The sequence below is a fragment of the Sardina pilchardus genome, chromosome 1 (genome assembly GCF_963854185.1).
Source record: "Sardina pilchardus chromosome 1, fSarPil1.1, whole genome shotgun sequence".
Taxonomy (NCBI): Eukaryota; Metazoa; Chordata; class Actinopteri; order Clupeiformes; family Clupeidae; genus Sardina; species Sardina pilchardus.
Window position 1 is genome coordinate 49,575,320 of NC_084994.1, and position 27,864 is coordinate 49,603,183.

The 27,864-nt window shown below is 40.1% G+C and overlaps 2 protein-coding genes across 2 annotated transcripts in view; both read right to left on the reverse strand.

The window, feature by feature from the left end:
• Positions 1 to 14,248, reverse strand: part of LOC134094488 (uncharacterized) — a 31,846-nt gene extending 17,598 nt beyond the window's left edge. The window contains exons 1-5 of the mRNA XM_062548023.1: positions 14,134 to 14,248; positions 11,632 to 11,667; positions 10,629 to 10,970; positions 8,784 to 9,062; positions 5,921 to 6,265 (exon numbers count right to left, since the gene is read on the reverse strand). Coding sequence (XP_062404007.1) covers positions 5,921 to 6,265; positions 8,784 to 9,062; positions 10,629 to 10,970; positions 11,632 to 11,667; positions 14,134 to 14,230 — 1,099 coding nt within the window. The 5' untranslated portion in view covers positions 14,231 to 14,248. The remainder of the gene's footprint in view (positions 1 to 5,920; positions 6,266 to 8,783; positions 9,063 to 10,628; positions 10,971 to 11,631; positions 11,668 to 14,133) is intronic.
• Positions 14,249 to 15,151: 903 nt separating this feature from the next.
• Positions 15,152 to 20,295, reverse strand: LOC134079613 (Fc receptor-like protein 5). The gene is made up of 8 exons (XM_062535711.1): positions 19,935 to 20,295; positions 19,315 to 19,608; positions 18,774 to 19,136; positions 18,337 to 18,624; positions 17,027 to 17,365; positions 15,923 to 16,207; positions 15,350 to 15,604; positions 15,152 to 15,249 (listed from the first exon to the last, which is right to left on the reverse strand). Exons 1-8 carry the CDS (start codon positions 20,293 to 20,295, stop codon positions 15,173 to 15,175), a joined length of 2,262 nt encoding a protein of 753 aa, XP_062391695.1. The 3' UTR covers positions 15,152 to 15,172.
• Between the last annotated feature and the right edge of the window lie 7,569 nt (positions 20,296 to 27,864).

The following is a 27,864-nucleotide window of genomic DNA, read 5'->3' on the forward strand; positions in this document are numbered from 1 at the left end:
ACCCGAACCCCAAAAACTCCATGGTGTTGCTTTAACAATGCTAACCACGTTGATTAGCTAACTTAGCTAATCATTTTAACAGTTGTGTTAAAAATGCTAACTATGCTAACTATGCTTACAATGCTAACCAGGTTGATTAGCTAACTTAGCTAATCATTTTTAGCAGTTATGCTAAAAATGCTAACTATGCTAAAAATGCTAACCATGCTAACAATGCTAACTTGCTAGTGAGGACTTTTATTTTGAAACAGTAGTTGCTAGGGTATCCATGGTGCCCACTATCAGGAATAAAGAAGTTACTGTAGTATAATCATGTTGGTTGCTATGGAAACTGTCAAAAACGCTTAATTTTAATGGTTGCTATGTTGGTTGCTAGGTACATGGAGGTTTCATTTAGTTGACTGGAGGCATAGTTGATGATAACTGACAGTTGGAATGGTTGAACAGTTCAATAGTTGAGTAGTTTCAGTGGTTAAATGATTTAATAGTGTATTATTGCAGTGAGGACTTTTATTTTGAAACAGTTGTGGACAGAGGAAACAGTTAACAGGATATGTAGTCTTCACAGAGAGATTGTATACTCAAAGCTTGAGAGAGAGAGAGCTGCTGCAGGTGGGGCTGGCCACCTGGCATAAGATTCTAATTACTTAACGACCCGATTGTGATGTCATAGAGGCCAATGTTAAGTCTATGGGGAAATTTTTAATAGTTTTTAATTTATAGTTCAAAAAGTATAAAAGTTACAAAGTTGAAAAGTCATAGCAACCCGATCCATTAGAATACCTACGTTACAAAGTTTGAATGAAGTTTCCAAGTTAAACGGTTGAAGAGAAATTGCGGTTAGAAAAAGCTGTCAGCGGAATAATAATAAAGATAACTAGAAATGCAATTCCAAGGAATTACCAGTGCATGAAAATGCAAAAAAATGTAGATATGGCTACTAAGGTGTAGCTAGGGTAAACATGGTGGTTGCATAGTTTAAAGAGAGTTGATAGTGTTAAGGTAGACATTTTAAAGCTTAAACATTCCTGTTCTAACTTAACTAATAATTTCTAACAGGTATTCTAAAATGTTAACTATGCTAACAATGCTAACCAGGTTGATAAGTTAACTTAGCTGATGATTTCTAGCAGTAATGCTAAAAATGCGAACTATGCTAACATTGCTAACTATGTTAACAATGCTAACCACGTTGATTAGCTAACTTAGCTAATCATTTTAGCAGTTGTGCTAAAAATGCTAACTATGCTAACAATGCTAACCAGGTTGATTAGCTAACTTAGCTAATCATTTTTAGCAGTTGTGCTAAAAATGCTAAATATGCTAACTATGTTAACCATGCTAACAATGCTAACTTGCTAGTGAGGACTTTTATTTTGAAACAGTAGTTGCTAGGGTATCCATGGTGCCCACTATCAGGAATAAAGAAGTTACTGTAGTATAATCATGTTGGTTGCTATGGAAACTGTCAAAAACACTTAATTTTAATGGTTGCTATGTTGGTTGCTAGGTACATGGAGGTTTCATTTAGTTGACTGGAGGCATAGTTGATGATAACTGACAGTTGGAATGGTTGAACAGTTAAATAGTTGAGTAGTTTCAGTGGTTAAGTGATTTAATAGTGTATTATTGCAGTGAGGACTTTTATTTTGAAACAGTTGTGGACAGAGGAAACAGTTAACAGGATATGTAGTCTTCACAGAGAGATTGTATGCTTAAAGCCTGAGAGAGAGAGGGCTGCTGCAGGTGGGGCTGGCCACCTGGCATAAGATTGTAATTGCTCAACGACCCGATTGTGATGTCATAGAGGCCAATGTTAAGTCTATGGGGAAATTTTAATAGTTTTTATTTAATAGTTCAAAAAGTATAAAAGTTACAAAGTTGAAAAGTCATAGCAACCCGATCCATTAGAATACCTACGTTACAAAGTTTGAATGAAGTTGCTAAGTTAAACGGTTGAAGAGAAATTGCGGTTAGAAAAAGCTGTCAGCGGAATAATAATAACTAGAAATGCAATTCCAAGGAATTACCAGTGCATGAAAATGCAAAAAAAATGTAGATAGATAATATAGATATGGTTGCTAAGGTGTAGCTACGGTAAACATGGTGGTTGCATAGTTTAAAGAGAGTTGATAGTGTTAAGGTAGACATTTTAAAGCTTAAACATGCCTGTTCTAACTTAACTAATGATTTCTAACAGGTATTCTAAAATGTTAACTATGCTAACAATGATAACCAGGTTGATTGGTTTACTTGGCTAATCATTTTTAGCAGTTATGCTAAAAATGCTAACTATGCTAATGATGTTAACTATGCTAACAATGCTAACCACATTGATTAGCTAACTTAGCTAATCATTTTTAGCAGTTATGCTAAAAATGCTAACTATGCTAACAATGCTAATTATGCTAACAATGCTAACCAGGTTCATTAGCTAACTTAGCTAATCATTTTTAGCAGTTATGCTAAAAATGCTAACTATGCTAACCATGTTAACTAGCTAACTTGCTACTGAGGACTTTTATTTTGAAACATTTGTTGATAGGGTATCCATGGCTGCCACTATCAGGATTAAAGAAGTTACTGTAGTAAAATCATGTTAGTTGCTATGGAAACGGTCATAAACGCTTAATTTCGATGGTTGCTATGTTGGTTGCTAGGTACATGGAGGTCTCATGTAAGTTGACTGGAGGCATAGTTGATGATAACTGACAGTTGGAATGGTTGAACAGTTAAATAGTTGAGTAGTTTCAATGGTTAAATGATTTAATAGTGTATTATTGCAGCGAGGACTTTTATTTTGAAACAGTTGTGGACAGAGGAAACAGTTAACAGGATATGTAGTCTTCACAGAGAGATTGTATGCTTAAAGCCTGAGAGAGAGAGGGCTGCTGCAGGTGGGGCTGGCCATCTGGCATAAGATTCTATTTGCTCAACGACCCGATTGTGATGTCATAGAGGCCAATGTTAAGTCTATGGGGTAATTTTTAATAGTTTTTAATTTATAGTTTAAAAAGTATAAAAGTTACAAAGTTGAAAAATCATAGCAACCCGATCCATTAGAATACCTACGTTACAGAGTTTGAATGAAGTTTCTAAGTTAAACGGTTGAAGAGAAATTGCGGTTAGAAAAATCGATCAGCGGAATAATAATAAGAAGCCTAGGAAGAACAGTACAGTGCATTTGCATGCACTGTAATAATAACTAGAAATGCAATTCCAAGGAATTACCAGTGCATGAAAATGCAAAAAAATTTAGATATGGCTACTAAGGTGTAGCTAGGGTAAACATGGTGGTTGCATAGTTTAAAGCAGGGGTCTCAAACTCAAATGAGCTGGGGGCCACTGTAACCAACATCAACTGGTTGGGGGGCCGCATAGGTTGCCACTTCCCCCCCCCCCCCAAGTCTGTGGTTTACGAAGGTGTAAATACTGTATAGCCTATACCTATCTAATCAGCATATGATGTCTGGATGACAACTACCTCGAATTATGCACCTCTCAGTAAATACTGAATGTTGAACATATTTGAGCTGTTTTACTTTACTTTTTTTTTTAATTTCCCCTACATAAGAAATCAACAGCAAAACAGTCAAATGCAAACCAACAACAGTAAACTATGGCTACGCCTACTAGGCTACTAAACACAAAGCTTTTGTAAACAATGAAGTAGCCTTTCAAATGACTTTGTAGTTTTTCAGCTGTCTGTACGGGGTCCAGGACACTATCATCTCAATTACCACTAGCACCTCCATTTATGTTGGGCAGAGGGTCGAAGCATGGTAGCCGGTTAGAAAACACTGTCGTTCACTCAAAAGACGCACCTTCACAGACGCACCCAGATCACTGTCAATTACGATCGATCATAATCTCCAAAAGGCAGACATACTTCAGAATCAGATATGTGAATAAGAGACCCAAGACCTCACCAAACGTGATTTTTTGTTTCAACATTTGATGTATTTCTGCTTCAGTTTGTGCAAAACTATGGCCTGCATGCATCGCTTCCGCGTCATTACAAACCGCATGTCTCCTGCGTGTAGTTTGTAATGAGGGGGCTAGTTCGTGAAAACGTTGCTTGAATCGAAACACTTGATGTCTATCAGGTGGAGTCTAGGCTACAAATGAGATTTGTCACCGTACCTCCCGTCTGTTTTAACCCGCGTCGTTTATTGCATAAAAAATACCCTCAAGGGGCGACTTAGGCTACATTATTATTTTGACAGAAAGTTGCGGGCTGGAACATGTTGCAAGTAAACAATTGCTAATTCGTGATGCTGTCACGAACCTGAGCTATGGTAGCGCAGCCATAGAGCCCAGCCCACGATTGTTACAAAATATAAAATGCCCAGATGCATCTGCGCGGGCCGCACTAACATTAAGCTTCGACTTCAGCCCGGGGGCCGCAAAATATCGTCTCGCGGGCCGCAATTGGCCTGCGGGCCGCGAGTTTGAGACCCCTGGTTTAAAGAGAGTTGATGGTGTTAAGGTAGACATTTTAAAGCTTAAACATTCCTGTTCTAACTTAACTAATGATTTCTAACAGGTATTCTAAAATGTTGACTATGCTAACAATGCTAACCAGGTTAATAAGTTAACTTAGCTGATGATTTCTAGCAGTAATGTTAAAAATGCTAACTATGCTAACATTGCTAACTATCTTAACAATGCTAACCATGTTGATTAGCTAACTTAGCTAATCATTTTAGCAGTTGTGTTAAAAATGCTAACTATGTTAATAATGCTAACAATGCTAACTATGCTAACAATGCTAACCAGGTTGATTAGCTAACTTAGCTAATCATTTTTAGCAGTTACGCTAAAAATGCTAACTATGCTAACAATGCTACCAATGCTAACCATGCTAACAATGCTAACTTGCTAGTGAGGACTTTTATTTTGAAACAGTAGTTGCTAGGGTATCCATGGTGCCCACTATCAGGAATAAAGAAGTTACTGTAGTGTAATCATGTTGGTTGCTATGGAAACTGTCAAAAACGCTTAGTTTTAATGGTTGCTATGTTGGTTGCTAGGTACATGGAGGTTTCATTTAGTTGACTGGAGGCATAGTTGATGATAACTGACAGTTGGAATGGTTGAACAGTTAAATAGTTGAGTAGTTTCAGTGGTTAAATGATTTAATAGTGTATTATTGCAGTGAGGACTTTTATTTTGAAACAGTTGTGGAAAGAGGAAACAGTTAACAGGATATGTAGTCTTCACAGAGAGATTGTATGCTTAAAGTCTGAGAGAGAGAGGGCTGCTGCAGGTGGTGCTGGCCACCTGGCATAAGATTCTAATTGCTCAACGACCCGATTGTGATGTCATAGAGGCCAATGTTAAGTCTATGGGGAAATTTTGAATAGTTTTTATTTAATAGTTCAAAAAGTATAAAAGTTACAAAGTTGAAAAGTCATAGCAACCCGATCCATTAGAATACCTACGTTACAGAGTTTGAATGAAGTTTCTAAGTTAAACGGTTGAAGAGAAATTGCGGTTAGAAAAATCGATCAGCGGAATAATAATAAGAAGCCTAGGAAGAACAGTACAGTGCATTTGCATGCACTGTAATAAGAAGACTAGGAAGAACAGTACAGTGCATTTTCATGCACTGTAAATAGGATAACAGTAGCAGCTACAGTGCATTTTCATGCACTGTAATTATCATTTAAAAGCTGCTCTTGTTTACTCACGTTGTTCTCTATTAAAATTAGAAATGATATTAATGAAACATGTCAGTGTGACAAATATACAAAAATAGAACAAATTAGGAAGGGGCCAAATACTTTTTCACAGCATTGTATGTATGTATGTAAAATAATTATGTATGATATCCACAGTATATGTACTGTATGTACTGTATGTATGCATGTATGTACGGTATGAGGTCAACACTTGAGATAACTCTGAAGTCACCCACCACTGAACCAAAGAAAGACGTGGTTGCTGTAGCCTGTATAATAGACCGGCTCTTCTTTCTTTGCTCTGCATACATAGACTCCTCTTTGCTCAGAGCCAGTTAAGTTGAGAGTGTAGGAGCCTCCGGCTCCTCTGCTGCTGTCTGACAGGAGCTCCAGGGAATATGCAGATCTTCCAGCCCAGTGTGAGTCAGCAGGTAAGTCCTCTCTGAAAGGAACAACTCTGTACCAGAGGAACTGCCACTGTGGGGAGGGGTCACCAATGTCACATTTAAGGGTCACAGAAGATCCTTTGAGGAGAGACTGATTCCCTGTGTCCTTGACAAGTTTGGGCCCAATTCCATGTCCTGGTGAATTGAAAACATCAAAAAGAACAAAATCATGAAACAAGATTAAACCAACAATCAGAAAGGTGAATTGAAATGTACAACCCTAATTCCAGAAATGCGCAAAAAAACAGCAATATTGTTGTCACAGAAAAATTCTATGAATCTGATGCCAGCAACATGTTACAAGACGTTTGGGACAGTAGACAGGTATGAGCTAAAACAGGCCATCTTAGCACCTGGACTCTTATACCATGGAGCCATGTTCTTATGATAAGTGCAAATAACTATTGTCTTCCTGAATGTCACAACCACCGGGCTCAAGGTAGCCGTGACATTAAGGATGGGACCACACTGTAGCTAAAGGTTTTAAATATTATATTTATTGAAACATTAAAAGAGTAAAGTCAGTATATGATAAAGAAAAGTGTAATGCAAAGTGTCTAGGGGTGATCAAACAAAGAGTGTAAAAACGCGACGTCTAGGTGCAAGCTGGCAACGGGTTGCGGCTCTCCCCAGAGGAGCAGCCATCGAGCGCAGAGAGCAGGCCCAAGCGAAGAGCAGAGAGCAGAGCCAAGATCAGAGAGCCAGAGAGAACACGTCCATTCATTCTGGTCGTTATATAGCACCACCCATTACTCCAAACACCAATGGGGTCCTTGCTCTGCAAATCAGGGAAACAGATTCAAGGGGCAGAGCCCACACAGGCATTAGACCAGAGGGCGCAACCCCAGGACTGACCAGCAGGGTCTTAACACTGAAGTATTCAAGGCCTTCTCTGAGAAATGTGCCTTTCTAGATGTGCAAGTTCCATGACCTTCCACATCTCCAGTAGCTTCTTGATCCGTATTATCAGGTGACTCCAGGGCGTTTGGAGATTTATATGGATTGGACTGAATCAGATTGGTTTAGGTGTTTACATGAGGGATTTTTGTTCAGATTGAGCCATTACTCCATTGGAATCAGATTAAAAGTGTCCAAACGGAGGCTAGAAGTGACAGTCCATTTCTGATGTCAGATTATTACTTGCACTAGACTTTCAAGTTGCAGCACTTTATTTGAAGTAGCATTAATCAATATAGGGTAGCATTAATCAATATTGTCCCCACTAGGAATAAAGAATAAAGCAGAGGCAATGGTATCAAGAACTGAAGCGAGGAAACCCTTAGGAGGGAGGAATGGTTGCCAAGCAATGTCAAGATGCAGCTTCTCTAACTCCTGTATCAAGTTGTGGTATATCAGACAGTAATATAGAATGTAATGCGTTCAAGGTCTTATTTTATGTTCGATTTTGAGCGGCATCTAATGCTATATTTTGGAGCCCTTTCAATCAGGTTTTAAAGCATGTCACAGCACTGACACAGCCTTGTTGAAAGTGACAAAGATCTGCTCCTCACTCTAGACTGGTGATAATGCTATTTTTATTTGACTAGGCCTTAGTGCTGCATTCAACACCATCGACCACACCACTCTTTTTATTTGTCATGGGTTGGTATGAGAGGTACAGCTCTTCAATTGTTCTCCTCATATCTTAGCAATAAATCATTCTCAGTGTCTATTGATCAGTAGTCCTCATCCTCTGCTTCTATGTCCTGTGGGGTCCCCCAGGGGTTCATATTTGGTCCAGTCCTCTTCTGCTTATACATGCGTCCTCTAGGCAACATAATAAAACAAACTCCTTTCACATCTCCTTTCACCTGTATGCAGATGACTATCAATTATTCCCTAGCAGAAGTAGTATGTGTTTCCTGTGTACGTGTGAGTGACGTCGACGCAGTGGTAACAGTAGCAACAGAGAGTAGAAGTCATCAGGCAAGCATTATTTAAATAAACACCTAGTGTACCTACAAACTTTCCAATGTCTCATTTTATGACCCTACAGACCCTATTTGAGCTGTAGAAGTTTGGTACCATTCCGGGCATTATTAGTGAGAGAATTGACAAGATACACCATTGATTCCATTAGTGCCTTTGGCTGATAGTCCTGACTCGACCAATGTTTGACCAGGGGAAAAAAGCTTCTGGGGTGTTTTGCTCAAAGTCATGATGGAAAGGATCCTAGGGTGAAATTACTCTGAACCATCCCTTTAAGGATTGGAACTGGAGTGATACTCTATCTAAACTTAAAGCAACACTAAAGAAGATTTGCTCTCAGGTCCCCCTATAGTTGAGAAGCTCAATGATAAACAAACTAAATATATGCCTTTGGCAACAAAGTATGGCTCCGATACCATAAAGTGGGGCAGTGTTCCTACCTGAACACTAAACGTCCTATGGCTGTTTTACAAGTGATAAAACGGCTCAAAGTGCGGCAGAGGTGACTTTTAAGGGTTGATGTCCCATCAAAATGATTTTGGACACATTATTTTAAAATAATGTGTAAAAACCCTAGGGTGCCTTTAATGTGTCCGATCCATCATGATTAAAGCTAATGAAATTGAATTTTAGAAATGTATTGTAAGGAAATGTCATATTTCAAAGCTTCTGACCCAGTCATACAAGAGAGATGTAGATACTGTACATTAGGTCACTAACTTACCATGAACCTTTATGTAGGCACCATAACTGAATTCTCCAGACTCAGACTGGCACCAGTACGCTCCACTGTCATACTGAGACAGAGCACCGATGTGGCATGTGCTGTTCTCCCAGGATGATGCTCCTCTGCTGAAAGGACACTGGGAGATCTCCATGTGATCCGTGATCCGATGGAGAATCCAACCAGTTCCATTTCCCCCACAGCTAAGAGACAGAGACTCAGACTCAATGAAACTGGTGCTGTTGGGATTGATGCTCAGACGGCCTGAAGATTCAGGATCTGAATGGAAAGAAAACAAACAAACAAAACAAAAACAGATCTCTTCATTCACATAACTCCTACAAATTAAACACATTAAAGACAATCTCTTCCGTTTTTGAATATTGCAATAAGTTAAATGTGAATTAGATGAAGTTCAAGAAGCTAGAGTGAATATGCTGATTTAAACTAAGCATAAAATGGATAATGTCCAGTTCACAGAGTTGAGAGGTACAGTAAGCAGAGCTGCCAACTTTTCAAAAAACCTTGGAGTGAGATTCTGTCGGGGGTGACCAAAAGTTTTTACCGCACTCGTCGCGATACCAAAATTATTGTTTCGATCCCGATACTAAGTCAAGAATTGTGATTTCGATACTTTTTCGATGCTTTTTTATAACAATATAAATACAAAATACAATTTTAGTGTATTTGGTGATTTAATCATCAGTAACCTAATAATGAATATTGTGTGATCATTCACACCAGTGGCCATCTAAGATTCTGCTCAACCCTCCACACACAGAGAAAAAGATGGTCATATGTTTCTATATTTTGGAATTCATAACTGTACATATTTTGTTGATTATGTTATATTTTACAATCTGCATAACTATTAGTAGCTAAAAAAAATTAGTCATTTGTGTACTGATTTCAAGACTATTACACTTACTCATAGGCCTATTTTTAAATGGTGTGTAGGCCTAGGACTAATTGAGTGTGCATTAGTGGTGTGTGTAATTGAGTGCCTGTCGCTTTAAGAAATACGTGAGGTAGCTTTCTATCTCACGGTTTTACGCGAGTGAAATGAAAGATGCATGACAAGGATATGTGGATGCAATTAATTTTGCTTTGTGTCATTAGATAAAATACATGTACAAAACACTAACAAGTCAAAGAAAATCTTTCAGGGATCATATAAGAGATGAGTGTCTTGCAATGTTCCTTTATGATTTTAGTGAGCACTATGAATTAGCTCTCTCCAGAAGTTATTTATCCACACGTTCCAGCAAACAAAACAGTGCAACAAAAGCGCAATAGTCTAAAGTTAACATATAGGCTAGGGAATGAAGTTCATCCACAAAAACGGATTTCTTTCAAGATTTTAAATTTAAGAGAGTGAGTTCTTAATTAACAATAGGCCTATGATATGTGACATTGTCAACATACTCTCTGACCAGATGGCGATTTTCTCCCGCGGGTGTCTCCTTCTTCTGTCGCAAACTTGGATGTCTACTACTGTACAGTGGCACTTCTTAGCAAGTTTTAAAAGGAACGAACGAGTCTCAGCCCAAAATCAGATTTTGTTCTGCGTGAGAAAATGCATGTATGGCGTGAGTGCGTGTGTAAACAGGCAAAATCGTGTGTCACACGCCGAAAGCGTGAGAGTTGGCAGCTCTGAGTAAGTGAATTCCAGAGTTTTGGTGTAATGAAGGCCCTAGCACACATGGTGCCAAGATTGATGGCTGGTGTTCTATACCCATTCTTTTATAAGTATAATAACCTTCTTTATAATGAATGTGGTAATATTATAAGTATACGCCACTTTCAGATTTGAGATAAGTCTAAAGTCATTCTGAAGTCACCCACCATTGAACCAAAGATACGCGTGGTTGCTGTAGCCTGTATAATAGAGCGGTTCCTCTTTCTTTGCTCTGCATACATAGACTCCTCTTTGCTCAGAGCCAGTTAAGGTGAGACTGTAGGAGCCTCCAGCGCCTATACTGTCTGGCAGGAGTTCCAGGGAATATGCAGATCTGCCAGAAGGGTGTGTGAGAGTAGGTAAGCCGTGTCTGAGGGAGACCACTCTATACCAGAGAAACAGCCAATCTGGAGAAGAGTCACCAATGTCACATGTAAACGTCACTGATGTTCCTTTGGACAGACACTGCTTCTCCTTGTCATAAGTGAGTTTGGGCACATTTCCACTCTCTGGTGAATAGAAAAAAAAATAATGATACATTTATATCTGGGTTCATATTCAAGACAATCTCAAAGCAATGATCCTCAAATAAGTTACTGTTGTAGTTGGGCAGCCGTGGCCTACTGGTTAGGGCTTCAAGCTTGTAACTAGAGGGTTGTTGGTTTGATCCCTGACCAGTCCACGGCAGAAGTGCCCTTATGCAAGGCACCTGACCCCTCATTGCTCCCCGAGCGCCGCTGTTGGGCAGGCAGCTCACTGCTCTGGGTTAGTGTGTGCTTCACCTCACTGTGTATTCACTGCGTACTGTGTGTGTGTGTTCACAAATTGGGATAAATGCAGAGACTAAATTTCCCTCACGGTATCAAAAAAGTATATATACTTATACTTAGTTATTAAAAGAGAAATCCGGACAGAATTATTTTAAGAGGAGTTCTGAGGACAACATAACATTATTTTGTCCATTTAAGTCATATAGCTAACACTAGAAAATGTTGGATGGAAGCTGAGGGTGTGATGCATCAGCCCCTATGGTATGGCACAGAATATGGCCAGATAATCTGACTGACTCGCACGACTTTACAAGAATGATCGTATTTACAACATTTTTGAAACATCTATGATACAGGTATGAAACTGTCTACTGTATATTCATCAACGGTAAGCAATTACCATGGCAGTGTCCACAGTCTATGAGAGACAAGAAACCTGAAACACAAACACATTACAGAGCCACATTATGGACAGCGTACAAACACATCAAGTTTTGATGATCAGTCAGACACACACATTATATCTGGCTTGCAGGAAAACAGGAAATCACTCCCTGATTTCAGTGCTTTTTATTTTTGTTATTTTTTTTTTAAAAAAAAGCCCAATTTACAAAAACATATTATGTGATCTTTCTGATTAGGGGAATATTATTGAAATGTGATTGGGTTTTTATTTGTCAACAGCAAAGACACTTATAGGCCACTGTATTAAAGCAGGCTGCTTGTCAGACTCGACGACAGACACCAATTCGCGGGGTTTGAATTGCATTGAGCTCAATGAGAATGAAACCAGCTAATTAGCTAACAGCTAATAACTGACATACTGTAAAGCATGCCAAACTCTTAGTATGTTAAGGGTATAGTGCTGACATGGGGTTATTTGAATTCCAACTTTAACAGGGTGCATTGTGTCCTGGATCCATGAAATAACTGGCCTTTAAGAATAAAAATAAAAATCCTCTATGGGAATTTAACATGGGCGTTCCAATACTTATGACCCCCTGTATTTTATTTACAATACATTATTAATTCACAAAGAAAATGAATGTCCTTAAAGGTTGAATAGTTCCTCATTGTTTTATTTAAGGCATTGAGATACATTTCCAAAAGATGATTTTATATTTAACTTTAAGCATGTGTTCTAATACTTTTGGAGGGCACTGTATATAGGTTTCAGGCCAATGACCTGCTCTGTTTGCTCTTGAGTGTATTTGTACATTACAGCAGATGAACATGAGATAGGCTAGTATTGCACTATGCTGGAATTTTTCTGGGCAGATTTAATTTCACTTCCTTCTTTTCACTTCCACTCTCATATCACGACAGCTTAAAGCTTTAGGGGACTGCTCACAGGTGAGGTTTTTCAGGTTCCCAAATTGGTAGGCAAAAATGTCTGCTCGGAAGGTGCTAACTTTAAAAATTTAGAGCAGAAAATTGTTACAATACCTTCAAGATTTAGAAACACTAAATAGTATGTAGGCACGCCCCTAAGCTTTTCCATGAAATCACACTTGTAGGTCAGTCCATGCATGTGTCAATGGAACAAGTATAAAAAAGCTTGCACAACCTGACCTGAGAAAGCCATATGCATATTATTAAGTAAAGTCATATTCAACCTCAGGCATTAGATCTTCAGTTTTACTGTTTGGAACTACAGTACCTGTTCTGTTTGAGAACAGGGGCCGGTTGCACAAAACACCAGATGTTGCCTGAATTCTCTTTTAGTGCTCCTTTTCACATTTAAATTAATTTATGCACAAAAAATGACAATAGACCATGGCATTGAAGGGCGTGATCACTCAGAAACAAAACCCCTTCACTTCACCCCTTATCAATATACTTTTGATACAGCCAGTTGTACGGGGGGAGGGGGGTGTCGATTTTGTTCGGCCTCTTTTTTCCGTCAAAGTTCACAAGCCCATAGCACAATAACTAAACCGTGTGAGCCTCAAATTTTACATTCTGGTACATAGGAATAGTAGGCTATGTTTGGTCTGGATGATCCTGCATGGTCATAGCTGTCTCTCAAAGTTGATCGAAATGTTATTGGAGTTTTTGGCTGGGCTCTCTGTTTAGGCCTTTAGAATACATATTTGTACTCAATAAAGGCTCTTAATTTATATTCCTTATTGAGATATGTAGAAACACTCTCACAAAAACCAATGAAGAGAAAACAAATTCCTTCATGGGTCTGAACAGTAGATAGATAGATAGATACTTTATTGATCCCCAAGGGGAAATTCAAGAAGACTTCAGTAGACCTCACAAATCTGAAAAATCATTGTGGATCTCAGTTTCAGAGCACCCTACCACCTTGTGGAAATGTACAGAGATTTTTTTTCATATTTCTGGATAGACAATGGCCTATTTTTTTCCAATTTCTTTTGAGACCTACGTGGGTGGACCTGGTTGAATTGACGTGGAATGACCCAGAAGGGGGTCACATCTTAAGATGGCATTTTAAGATGAAGGTTAAAGGACACTTTATAGGCTATAAATTAGGTAGTTTTGATATGTTTTCAGGAATAATTTAAAGTACATTTGAGTAGCCTACATCATGTTTCGTAATGGATTGCGGCTGGTGTTTTTAAACATTAGGCTATTGCTGCAAATCCCAGCACATAAAAAGTCAGTGAGGGGAAATCGAAAGTAGCCTAGCCGATTTTGATGCCGTTCAACTGAATTCCTTCATCGTAAAAGTCTTGTTTAGGCTACAACAATTTTTTACATTGACATCCCAAATTGACAGCCATAAGTAGGCAAAAGTTATCACATCAATAAGTATTTTGATGGATTAGGCTGTCAAATCATTTAGACACGCTTGCGATTTACTTGCCACATCCCACTTTTCACAAATGTGTTTGGCATTGGATATTAAACCCTTTTCGTATAGTCTACTCACAGATAATTAGTGCGACAACAGGTAAACGTTCCATCCTCGTCCTCGAACTCCATGCGCACATAGCCTTATGGTTCATTCCAGAGCCATATAAAGACATGGCTCTGGTTCATTCTAGTTCCACTTCCTTTACGGCATGCTGTAGGCTACAGCCACCCTCAAAAGATGATTCTGTCACACAAATATACGGCGTTTGTGGGCGTTTTGGGGACATAACCAGGTACAGTAGCCTAAACGCCTGTTGGGGACGCAAACAAACGCTGCATCACGAGATTACATATAGGAGCTGGCTCAGGGCTATTAACGTTTTTTCATTGTCTATCCAAAGTAAAGTGACTGTTTACTAATGGTCGAATCAACCAAATATCCGACATTGTGTGCACCTCCGCTCCAAAGTGGCCTGTGACATAAGTTCGTCTGAAAGACTCACTGCTAGCATCCACAAATGTACGATTATTAATCAAGCAAGTAGTCGCACTTGCTGTGTAAAGCCTGTATGCAATTCGTGAAGACAAACAAACAACACCACAGCAAAAACGGGGTGACAACCCTGAAGCTATGTGGATCATTCCACTAAGTCGCTGCATGGCTTACCGGAACCTTGCGATATTCTGCCTCCTTGTGTCAGTAATCCACAATAATCAATAAGAATGAGGGACATTACAGAAACGAGTGTGAGTCACAGATGTTCATATGAGCATACTTGAAAGCTTTCAGAAGCTTTTGGGGGCCCATCATGTCAATAAAGCACTTTCACTGTCGGCTATAGGCTATCTGACTAATTAATAAGTAAGCTACTTCAACTCATAAGCAAGCACATCACAACTTTGCAATTTATTTCAAAATTACAAAATGTAACATTACAAAATGACAAAATGTTTAATCATCCACTTTACACACACACACACACACACACACACACACACACACACACACACACACACACACACACACACACACACACACACACACACACATTAAAATGCATTTACAATTTGAAGATTTGAAACATTCATGGTTAGCCGATAATCAATAACCAATTTTAAAGTATTTCTTTGTATTTATGGTAGCCTACTCTGGGTTCAGTCTCATGTGGTCCTTGGCTGTTTCCAGGTGCAACTGTGGAGAAAAATGTAAAGAGTAGTCAAATATCATCAACAGAATATTGTCTCAACCTCATGTTATATCTGAGGTAAAATAAATAATAACTTTTCCCCACCTCTGACTGAGACCCAGCTTCCGGATGACCTTCTTTTCCTTTCTTCTTCAATCTCACAAACATAGGACCCCTCGTCTTTCTTAGAGATGTTCGGTACGGTGATTGTTCCAGAGGTTTGGTTCGCCACATGTAATCCATCCTTATAGAATGTGGCACTGAGGTTTGATTTGACACTTTTTCGGCCTAAACAGCGGAGTGTTAATTGCTCTCCTTCTTTCACGGGATGCACTGGACTTTCCAGTATCACACTGCCACCTGCACAAGTAAAGAAAATTAGTGTGCATCAGGCCATGGTTCAGGCCATGATTAAGAACCGCACATTAAACATAAAGGGGTCAGAAGTCTATTCACATATTATTGAACTTTGTGTATTTTTTAAGCTGTAAACAGGAAATACTCAATCAGTAAAGAGAAGCCATTCCGTCTTTGACCCATCATTGACACGAATCCGGTATATTCATATTTATCAATATAATGTGAAACTGGCTAAATCTGATTTTGTTCTGTGTTCTCTCATGCAATTTATTCTCTATTAGGCTATTCACTTCAAGTTCTGATGGCCCCATCACTCACTGTGCACGGTTATGTTGACAGCATTACTGCGTTCCCCAGATTCAGACTGGCACCAGTACACCCCACTGGCTGACAGAGTTAAAGAGCTGATGTTACATGTGGATGGACCCAGCATCTGTGATTTCTTATCAAAGGGGCAGTCTGACAGCTCCTTTGATAAAGTGAACCGTCTCACTGACCAGACCGCTGCAGCATCCGGTGCTTTGCAGGCCAGAGTGAGAGGCTCAGATACAAAATGCTGGGATCTGCTGGGAATGACATCAAGCCAGACAGAGGGAGAGGGACCTGGAAGAGTTGAGAAAACAGACAAATCAAGAGTGGGCTACCACTGTACTCAAACCATTCTGCCTATAGCCCAACGTACTTCATGAGATTATAGTTCAGATAGATAGATACTTTATTGATCCCCAACGGGAAAATTCAAGCAGCTTAAAATACCAATACCAAGTTCCGTTGCAGCCATGTTCCAGCACAGGAAATAACAAGATAAACATATTGAAATTCAAGCACAGAATGTTTATGAAACAGACTAAAAATACTAGATTGCATCTATAGGTCTATAGATGTTAACATAGATTGAATCTATATGTATTCACACACCATATGCTGCTCCAAAAGTGACTGTTAAACTGCACCATCCACAAATAGTGATCACTGGGGTCCACACAGTTTTTGAAATATGTCAGTTGAATTTTATCAAATTTGGCGTGCATCTTAAAAATGTGGTAAGAGATGCAGCACATCAAATTGCATTAGCTTTGAACCATCACACCACAAAACATTAGCACAACACTGTTTTTTTGTTTTCTAAGCCGAATGAAACTTGCTTGAGCGGTTCTTGACATAGAAATGTGTAAATTGCAGTGCCGTCTGGGAACAGAATGTCAGTTGACATTCATCTGGGGGTTGTTGTCATGATATGATTTGGTGTGTTAGTGTTACAAGTCACTAGCATTTTTGCATTGCGCCGTCTTTCACTGGGCACAGAAATATTCCACAAAATATGCATGGTCTGTCCAGCTTTCAGGGGACCGAACACAGAGTTATAGGGGGACCAAAAACTTCTATTCCTCATCAGACACTGATATCCTCTCCATCACCTACCTGTTACTGTAAGGAGCTCAGGACGACTGTACTCAGTGTAAGTGGCTAGCTCTTCTATCTCTGCTCTGCAGACGTAGAGGCCTGAGTGTTCTGGAGCAGAGGAGTTTAGAATGTAGGAGCCTCCAGCTCCTCTGCTGCTGTCTGACAAGAGCTCCACAGAGTATTTAGTCTCTCCAAATGGGCTCCTGACCAGAGGTAAGCCTTCACTGACTGGAACAGCTCTGTACCAGTGAAACCTCACGCCTGGAAAGGGGACTCTTACTGAACAGCTGAAAGTCACTGAAGATCCTTCAGTCACCCAGTGATTTGGACTGACTTCCAGTCGACTTTTAAAGTCTCCTGTGGCAAACAAGAATGTCAGACGTCAAATATCCATTTCACAGTGCTTTGTGTTCACAAACAGGAATGAAGGAAAACAGTGTTGAGTATACCTCCACACATACAGTAGGCCTACAGTATATTACAACAACATGGCGACCGCCTTAAGACGCGGTGTCTGAAGGCAGGTAAATATTTAGTTGCTCTTGACTATGCCACTCTGAGTGCTCTGAACGACTACCCGCCTTCAAACCATTGGCAAAAAAACAGCCTTATGAGGTTACAAACGGTTTCAGCTGTAGACTTATACATTAGAAATTGCATTTGAATTAATCATACCCTAATCTAGCACCTTGAATTAATTTGGAATTATATGGTACTGTAGGCTACTGTTGTACTGTACTGTATGAGCGCATACATGGCATCTTCACAATCACTCACTACTACTTCCTACAGGTCAAATTATGATGAAATGTGAACGTACATGGACGCAGTACTCACATAAACTCACATTTTCACATAAAAATATTCACCAAAATTCAATAAAAGGGCCTTTTCTCATTCAGATTTCTGTAGTACTTCCCAATCACTCACTGACTTACTACAGGTCAAAGTATCCTGAAACAGTGAGAGTTTGGGAAATACTACAGCCGGCTAAGAACTGATAAATGGGTCCATATACCACACATAATAATCGGACCTGTATTGCATATGATAAGCAGATCAGGACCAAGTGGGTAACACAGAGTATCATACAGTACTGGGCCAGTGTTAGTCCCTATTGGTACCAGATCCATCAATCAGATCCAGACCAATTGTGGACAGAGATATGCTTTTGAACGCTGGATCGGGTCCAATTTGTACAGTGCCGGATGTTGTGGTATACCGTGGGTGTAGCCCAGTTCAGTCCCAGTGTTTTTTGCTATATGGGGTAACATTCTACACAATCAATGGTTTTACAATTCTTGTGTCAGTCATGGACTGGAACATACCTTTCTCATGTACTGTTATGTTGACAGCATTACTGCGCTCTCCAGATGTAGATTGGCACCAGTACACACCGCTGTCAAATGTGTCTAAAGAGCTGATGTTGCATGTGGACTCGGCCCAAGTGCCCGATCTTGAGTTAAAAGGACAGTCTGAAAGCTCTGCTGACGTATAGCGCCTCAATGTCCACTCAGCTGCGTTCCCAAGCACCTTGCAGCTCAGGGACAGAGACTGAGATGGAACGAACTCAGTTCTGTTGGGACTGATTCTTAGCCAGCTAGACGGCGAAGGACCTGAAATCACATTTGTATTTGAATTGAGAATAGATACATAAACTGCAACTATAAGTACACGTATAACACAAATCCACATTAAAACCATCCAAATCAACTTGGTGATCAAACGACAACATTTTCACAAACAAACACAGGACTAGTGCTACGGGTAGAGATGGGTCTGAACTCGCCTGTGACCCAGACGAGCTGAGGTGGACTGTACTGAGAGTAGTAGGCTGGGTCTCCTCTCTGCCCTCTGCAGACGTAAACACCGGAGTGCTCAGGAGAAGCCGGCTTCAGGGGGTACGAGCCCCCAGCTCCCACGCTTGTGTCTGCAACCAGCTCCACGGAGTAGGCAAACCTTGTGACGCTGTTAAATTCAACAGGAAAGCCTTTCTTTGGTGGACTAACTTTATACCAGAGAAAACTCCAGCCTGTAGTGGAGCTTCTGAGCTCACAGGTCAATGTCAAGGAAGATCCTTCAGTTCCCCAGTTGTTGGGGGCGACTCGAAGATGTGGAGTTGGTTGACCTGCAAAACAAAACACTTTTCTCGACAAAATGTTTTTCATCCATAGCAAATAAACAGTATGGAAAAAAGCTGGTTAGACCTTCTGATCTTTTCATGAACCAAGTAACTTCAACAGCTGACAGAGGCCTAGAAAAATAAAGCAACCATGACTTTATCCACATGACGCAAAACAACTTACCATGTACGGATATGTTGACAGCATTGCTGTATTGCCCAGACTCAGACTGACACCAGTAATGTCCACTATCTTCAAACGTTAATATTAGATTGCATGGCCTCTCATCCCAAGTAACTGCATCATGCTTGAAAGCACAGTGTGACGCTTTGTTGCGGTTAGCGAACCCGCTGAACCGTCTCAAAGTCCAACCACTGGAGTTGCCCTGCACCTCACAGGTCGGTGAGACAGACTCCCAGTCTTCAAAGAATGGTGACGTGTTTGGATAGATGCTCAGAGAAGCTGGAGGAGAAGGATCTGGAATTCATCAGAGAAATAAATAAATAATGAATGGCATCACATCAATGTCTTCACACCTGAAAATAAACCAATCGATTTTGGTTATCCGCTGTACCAATCAAGTCAAATATAAGGTATACAACATTGAAGTTTAACTGATTGATATGATGAAATTGTTTAAATGTAGAAACAACATTTATGAAAAGCTGACTATCCTAGCTGGCTGAGGTATCAGTTTTTGATATTAGAGGAGAGCCTGAAAGGTTTGGGAACTGCTGACATAAAGACAAAATGACACATACAATACAAATGTACAAATATGTGCTACAAATAGGATATCTTACCTTTTACCCACAGATGCCTAAGGTTGCTGTAACGAGTGTAAGAGTTTGAATTTAGTCTCTGTGCTCGGCACACATAGAACCCTGTGTGTTCAGGACCCACAGTGCTGAAGGTGTAGGATCCTCCAGCCTCTCTGCTGCTGTCTGAGAGGAGCTCAGTAGAGTTTTCTGATAATTTCAGCTCATGTGAAAAGACGTCGGTATCTTCTGAGGGGAGAACTTCTTCAATTGGAACAATGACTCTGTAAAAGTGGAATCTCCAGCCAGATGAGGATCCTGACACCGCACACTTCAGAGTCACAGTATCTCCTTTAGTTGGCCAGGTGGGAGACACATCTAACGTAGGACGAGGATCTACAAGCATTACAGTACAGAGTCAAGGAGACATGAGAATGAATATACTGTACATACAGTAAGTTACCATTCTTGGGGGTCAAGAGTAATTTTACTGGATTGACAAAACTGATACAGTATATTATCAACCTTAAAAATATTTGCTTACATACAAGTGTAGTATGTAGTATGCGTGAGGTATATGAAGAAATCATTATGCTTTTGTGGTCATAACTTACTATGATTCACTGTTATCTTGATAGCGTCACTATACTGTCCAGATTCAGACTGACACCAGTACACTCCACTGTCTGAAAAATCAAGTGAGCTGATGTTACACGTGGACTGATCCCAAGTCACTGTGTTGTTAAAAGGGCATCCTGAGAGAGAGGGAGAGTAATCGTTCACGTATCGCCTCAGACTCCAGCCACTGGCATTGCCCTGCGCCACACAGCTCAGTGAGAGGGACTCAGACTGAAAATACTGAGTTCTGTTGGAATTTACGATCAGAGCAGCTTTAGGGGAAGGATCTGGAGGAGTAAGAGACAGGACAGGATTAAAGTCCACGTGCTTCTCTTATCAAAGCATACTATACTAAAAAATACATTATAGAAATTTCAGTCTCCATTATCTGGGTCTTTCCAACACCTACCTATAACCCAGAGAAGCTTAGGTGTACTGTATTCTGTGTGATAATCAGATTGTTCTCTCTCTCCTCTGCACACATAGACTCCTGAGTGTTCAGGGCCAACTGAGTTGAGGGTGTAGGAGCCTCCATCTCCACTGCTGTCTGGGAGGAGCTCCACCGAAAATGTAGAGCTGCCCTGTTTGTCTGTAAAAGTGGGCAGCTCCTCTCTGTAAGGAACAATTTTGTACCAGAGGATTCTCCACCTTGTGTCAGAGGTTGAGGAGTACAGGCCCACACTGCAGCGCAATGACACGGAATCTCCAGCAGTCAGCCATTCCTCTTGAGGGCCATTCAAATATGCCGAAGGTCTCTCTGTTGGAAAGAACATTGTAATGCATGCAGTAATGGCTCTAGGTCTTAAGACACTATTTCTGACGAATGCTTTTTAAATAACATATAGAAACATTGTGGACAAAATAACTTACTCTCCACTCTTATGCTCACAATATTGCTGAGTTGTCCTGATTCAGACTGGCACCAGTAGTCTCCATTATCTGAGGCGTTCAGGGAGACGATGTCATACACAGCTTTTTGTCCAGAAGATTCCACTTCCAGTGGGAAGATCATTGAATCTTGAATCAGTGAGAGGGTCAACGAGTTTCTTCCCTTATCTTGATATTTTCTCAACATCCAGCCAGAAACACTGGCTGGCACCTCACAGCGGAATGAGACTGGCTCATTTTCAAGGTAATGTGTTCTGCTGGGTTGGATGCTCAGAGAGGCGTGTGGAGAAGAATCTAATGCGGAACACCAGTTTTTTTTTTTTTTCAAAACACACACACACACACACACACACACACACACACACACACACACACACACACACACACACACACACACACACACACACACACTTCATTAGGTACTCCTGTTATTAATAGTAAATAACATTGTCATTAACCAATCTTGACATGACAACTGTATGAATAAAATCAAAAATAAGAGTGAGAAAGAAACACAATCTGTATATAAAGTGTCCTTATAAACCCGGTGTCCTTATAGTCCCAAGCAATGCAAAGAGGCAAGTAGGCATCTAAGAATGATACAGTAGAATGAGAGAGGTAATGTTGTTACCTTTAATCCAGATCAAGTTAGGGGAGCTGTACGTGTAGTAGGCAGGCTCTCCTCTCTCTGCTCGGCACACATAGAGACCTGAATGTTGAGGAGCAGCAGGGTATAAAGTGTGCGTGCCCTCAGCGTGTGTGCTGCTGTCTCGGAGGAGCTCCAGAGACTGCTGCGCCGCACCACTCCGGTGAGGAGCTTCTGGAAGCCCATCCCTGTGTGGAACCACTCTGTACAAGAGAAACCTCCAGCCTGCTAAGTAGCTATCTACCACACAGCGCAATTTCACAGGATCTCCTATCTCAAACTGGAAACGGTTGTCGTATATGGTGGGCCTGGAATCAGCGGTAAATATGACATATGCTTTTGCATCTGTCAGAAACAAACAAGAAATTAAATTATTATTTGAGAGGTTATGCCAAGCCAGCATATTGCATTAAAAACTTTTAAAAGTATTTTGCTTAGAAGAATCTAATGCGGAACACAAATAGTCATATAGGCCTACATAGCCTCTGACGGTCAAAAACACATCAGTCCAAAACGTAGGTATGACAGTATGAGCTAACTTTCACTTTTAAACAAAAATCTTTGATAGGAATTACTTAAATAGTATAATTTCCATTCGTTTTCTGGCAACACCAATACATTTGGACGGCTTCATTTTGTTTTGTTTTGACACTAGATTTCAGCAAGTAAAACGGAGCTTCTGACCTAGTACATAAGCCATCAATGCCTTACCATGATGATGAACCTCTATGTGGCGCCCATTACTGAATTCTCCAGACTCAGACTGGCACCAGTACGCTCCACTGTCATACTGAGACAGAGCACCGATGTGGCATGTGCTGTTCTCCCAGGACGATGCTCCTCTACTGAAAGGACACTGGGAGATCTCCATGTGATCCGTGATCCGATGGAGAGTCCAACCAGTTCCATTTCCCCCACAGCTAAGAGACAGAGACTCAGACATGAAGAGAGCTGACCTGTTTGGATTGATACTCAGATGGCCTGTAGAATCAGGATCTGAAAGAACAAAAGAAGATAAAATCAGACCACCTTTCACTTAATAAAATTAAATCAAAATTGAAAGATCTCAGTCCAACTTTCAAACTTAAAACATAAACATCACTTGCTTTTGAACCAAAGACAGACGTGGTTGCTGTAGCCTGTATAATAGACCGGCTCTTCTTTCTTTGCTCTGCATACATAGACTCCTCTTTGCTCAGAGCCAGTTAAGTTGAGAGTGTAGGAGCCTCCAGCTCCTCTGCTGCTGTCTGACAGGAGCTCCAGGGAATATGCAGATCTTCCAGCCCAGTGTGAGTCAGCAGGTAAGTCCTCTCTGAAAGGAACAATTTTGTACCAGAGGAACTGCCACTCTGGGGAGCGGTCACCAACGTCACATTTAAGAGTCACAGAAGATCCTTTGGATAGACTCTCATTTTGTTTGTCATGAGTGAGTATAGGGACAATCCAAGGGCCTGATGAGGAAAGACAAATCCCTGATTAATCAAATATAATATAGATATAATTAAAGTAATATGCTATTTACTCATAATTAATCAATAATTACAATTTAAACAAACAGCAATGAGGGAGCCAAGAAGACAGAGACTATTTGTGTGATACAGTTTGTGCGGCTGATCCGTGGATTCCAGTTCTGAACATGTCTGCCAAAGACACTACAGATTTGGATTACTTTGTTATAACTAGTGATTTCAATGTTCACATTAACAGTCCTCATGATGCTGTCTAAAGAGCTCACTGCCCTGCTTGATATGTTTGACTTGATACAGCATGGAACTGAACCTCAACTGAACAGCAGGGGGCAGGGTTTTGTTTGATGGGTGATCTCCCCCAGCTTATCTACGAAAGCACTTTAAATGATCATTGTGTATGATGGGTTGATGATGTGGGTAAATGTTACATTTTGAGTTATTAATTTCTTTTGCATTTTATTATTTGTTCATTTGTTTTGTTGTCTGTCTTGTGTCTTGGTGTCATGGGTACGCTGGCGATTACGCCGCTCCTCCGGCATTTTTTGTCTTCTTCATCTTGCTACTTTGTGAATTTGTTTGTTCTTGATGTCATGGGTACGATGGCGACTATACGCCGCTCCGTTCAGCATCTTTTGCTTTTGTATCAATGCCTTGTGTGTGCTAAATGGTTTATCTCGGCTTCATTGAAAATGAGGGCTACCCTCAATGACACACGAGAATAAATAAAGGTTGAATGAATGAATGATACTGTGCTATACAAATAAATTTGACTTTGACACACACACACACACACACACGCACGCACACACACACACACACACACACACACACACACACACACACACACACACACACACACACACACACACACACACACACACACACACACACACACACACACACACACACACACACACACACACACACACACACACACACACACACACACACACACACACACACACACACACACTATGCACACACTCATTTACATACACAAACGTTGCAGGAGTACGGGCTAGAGAGGAGATGGAGACAAAGCGTGATTTATTTTTATGGAGAAAATGTGCAGGACTGAGCGGTGGTCATATTTATTAAAATATTCAGAGAATCTAGAATCATTGCAAACTAGGGACAGAGCTGAAAGACAATATTGGATGGTCGTTGTCTTTTGGGCCTAAGGTGGCATTGCATTAAAACCAGACCGGTTTTTGTAAAGAAAATCATTTTATGGGCTCAGGAAAACATCCAGTATTAACCAAATGTCTTTTAGCACAACTTGATACTCAATTCACAAAAGCTAATGTGAACTTTACTAGCCTGGAGACCGGAGTATGAAGATAAATGAAATTGAGCGAAAGTACGTAGTCAGGCGGAGCCAGGCTAAAACATAACCAAGCAAAAGAAGAAACTGTATTTATGATATGATTATGATTTGAGCAAGATTGGGACCACATTTCATTCTACAACTGCTCTCCTCAGTTCCTAAACATCTACAGAATGTTCTTAAAAGAAGAAGTGTAACAACACAGTACTAAACATGCCCCAGTGGTAGTCAAATATGTGGTGTATGTCCTTTGCAACTAAATATTGGTTTATGAGATTTGTAGATTATCACATTCTGTTTCTATTTGAATTCTACCCTTCTGTGTTGGGCGCCGTAGATGGTAAATGAATCAATAAAAGTATATTACCAGCTGAAAGTCCAAAGACAGTAAATGAATAGAACCCTGCAACACAAACACACAAGTACAGGTCCACAGTGTTACTGTATGTCCACACAAGGGATATAAATTAAACATGCTTCATATTTTACTAATTCAAATGTAGAGAGAGAAACGCAACAAATGTTCAATAGCTTTTTGGGTTAACCGTCACTGACATCTAGACAAAAATGACCAGATCAAATGGCCTATACCACGTTAAAGGCAAATTCGTAGCTTAGACCGACAGGTTAATGATAGGTTAGTGGTGTGATTGATCCAACCTTGTGAAATTACAAGTTCCTCGTAAAGAAAAACACCACCTCCCTGAATATTTCAACTTCAAACAGGCCTACAATGATTTTCTGAGTTTTAGGCTTAGGCTAGGCCTATTTATAGGCCCACTATAGTTTAGGTTTTATAAAGATAAGATAAGGCCCTGCTCCCTGTCAACAGCCTTTTATAAAGATAAGACAAAGCCCTGTCAACAGAATGGCAAAAGATGGCCAGAATAAGCAGTCTACTTACAGAATGAGAAAACCAGTGCTCCCCTCATGCTGAAGCGGAGAGATGGGAGGCCGATTCCCACAATAGACAGACCTTGGCACTGTATAGCCTAGTCTAGGTGGGCAGAAACTCAATTTAGAGGCGTCTCTATGAGTCACGGCACTGTTGAGCGGTTCAGCAGCCACTCCCTTTTTAGACCACTGTGTTTGCACGAGTGATGGTTTTGCTGATGTGTGGCGCAGCTCTAGGCAGAGGCATCGCCAGTCGATTTCGCCGGAGCTTAACAAATGTGATATCATTATTCGGATCGTGCACTGAAACATGAGATGAGATGGACCAATTTATTAAACAAAGGCCTACAAGCAGGGCACAGGTGTCTTACTCGACACTTACTCTCATGCAGCAGATCTAACTTGAACATTGCTTTATCATAAAATATGTATTTTAGCTCCATCTACTGGACTATCCAGGCAAATAATAAAGCAAATGTGTATATTGGTCTTTGGGACGTGACGTATTGGATGTTATCTAGTAATAGGCCTACAATAACTTACAAAACAATCAGAAATGCGCAGACACTTGACCATATTTATCTTTTTACAGTCGGCTATTGATTGAACTGACATTGTTGTGTATTGCTATTGTCCTTAATGTAGTACTATCAACTTTTAAATTGTTTACTGTTAAATTTAACTTGGATTGTTATTATTTGGAGCCTACAGTTGTGGTCATGAAGTTTACATACACATGCTGCCAAGTTGACTAAAAAGAGGTATAAAATCATCTTTTGGAAACTGATTTTGATGCCTTGATATAACAACATGAGGAAAAATACAACCTTTAAGGACACCAATTTTTTTGTGAAGGAATGATGTATCATAAACAAATAAATGTTCCTCAGAATCCCATAGAGGCAGGCAGATTTTTATTTTTTAAAGGCCAGTTATTTCATGGATTCAGGATACTAAGCATCCTGATAAAGTTCTCTTAGCCTTTGGAATTAAAATAGCCCCACATCACCCTTCACCATACCTAGAGATTGGCATGGCATTTCATTAAGTAGTCTATCACTGGTTTGATTTGCATTGAGCTCATGCCGCTTCGTCGACTGCTCCCACAAGGTTTCCATTACAACATGAACTAGATTCAATTGGAAATTGTGAACTAACTCCAAAGGTCAAGAGTGAACAACATGATGCATCACACAGCACACTAGTGGGCTACAAACAAGACAGGGTTGCATGAGTTGATTAACAGTAATCTACCTAAGGCAGTGTTTTTCAACATTTTTTTCCTACATTTAGAAAAATCCTGTAGCACACCACCAACCAAAAACGTAACAAAATTACACACTGTACCCTAATACAGCAAAAACAATGACAATTTAGTCTCTCCATTTGTTTACAGTTCAGTTCAGTCTGCATTTTCCTTTAAAGTAGGCCTATCCATCGCTATTTTACATCTTTTCACTCAAAGATATTAAAAAGCTAGATACTACATCGACTGTCATTAATAATCATAAAAACACATCAAAAAGGCATTTATGATATTGTATTCCAAGCGATTTACCAAAAAGTGGGCCAATTTAGCTGCATGAGATCACCCTATTTATTTACTTAACAAGTCACTACATTGCAGGCACAGACACTCAACAATGGCATAGCCTACTATATGTACAGTAACAACTAAATACATGTTTTTGCACCAAGTGAACTTGGACAATTACCCCGGCACACCGGTTGAATATCACTGAGCTAAGGTTTACACAGTAAACACAGCACCGGTAATGAACAGACAGCTGGTGTTTGTCAGCCATTTCATGAGGTTTTCTCATTATATGGCTGACAAACATCCTTTGGGAACCTTAGGAAATGAAATGATAGCGAGGAGCAAACACATGCATGAAGATAAAGTAAGATTTTCAATTTTCTGCAGTTTTCTATACATGTTTTAAAACCAAATATAGCCCGAATAAGTGTATTAAAGACAGATAGTCCTCATCACCTTCTCTTTTTCTTAATTCTTCAACACAACCTTGATAACCCACATCATTATAAGACAAAGCATTTTATGTGGCCTCACCATTACTTTGATTTGCATTTAATTGGGAAAAAAGTACCAATGCAAAATGACAGTCTCAAACA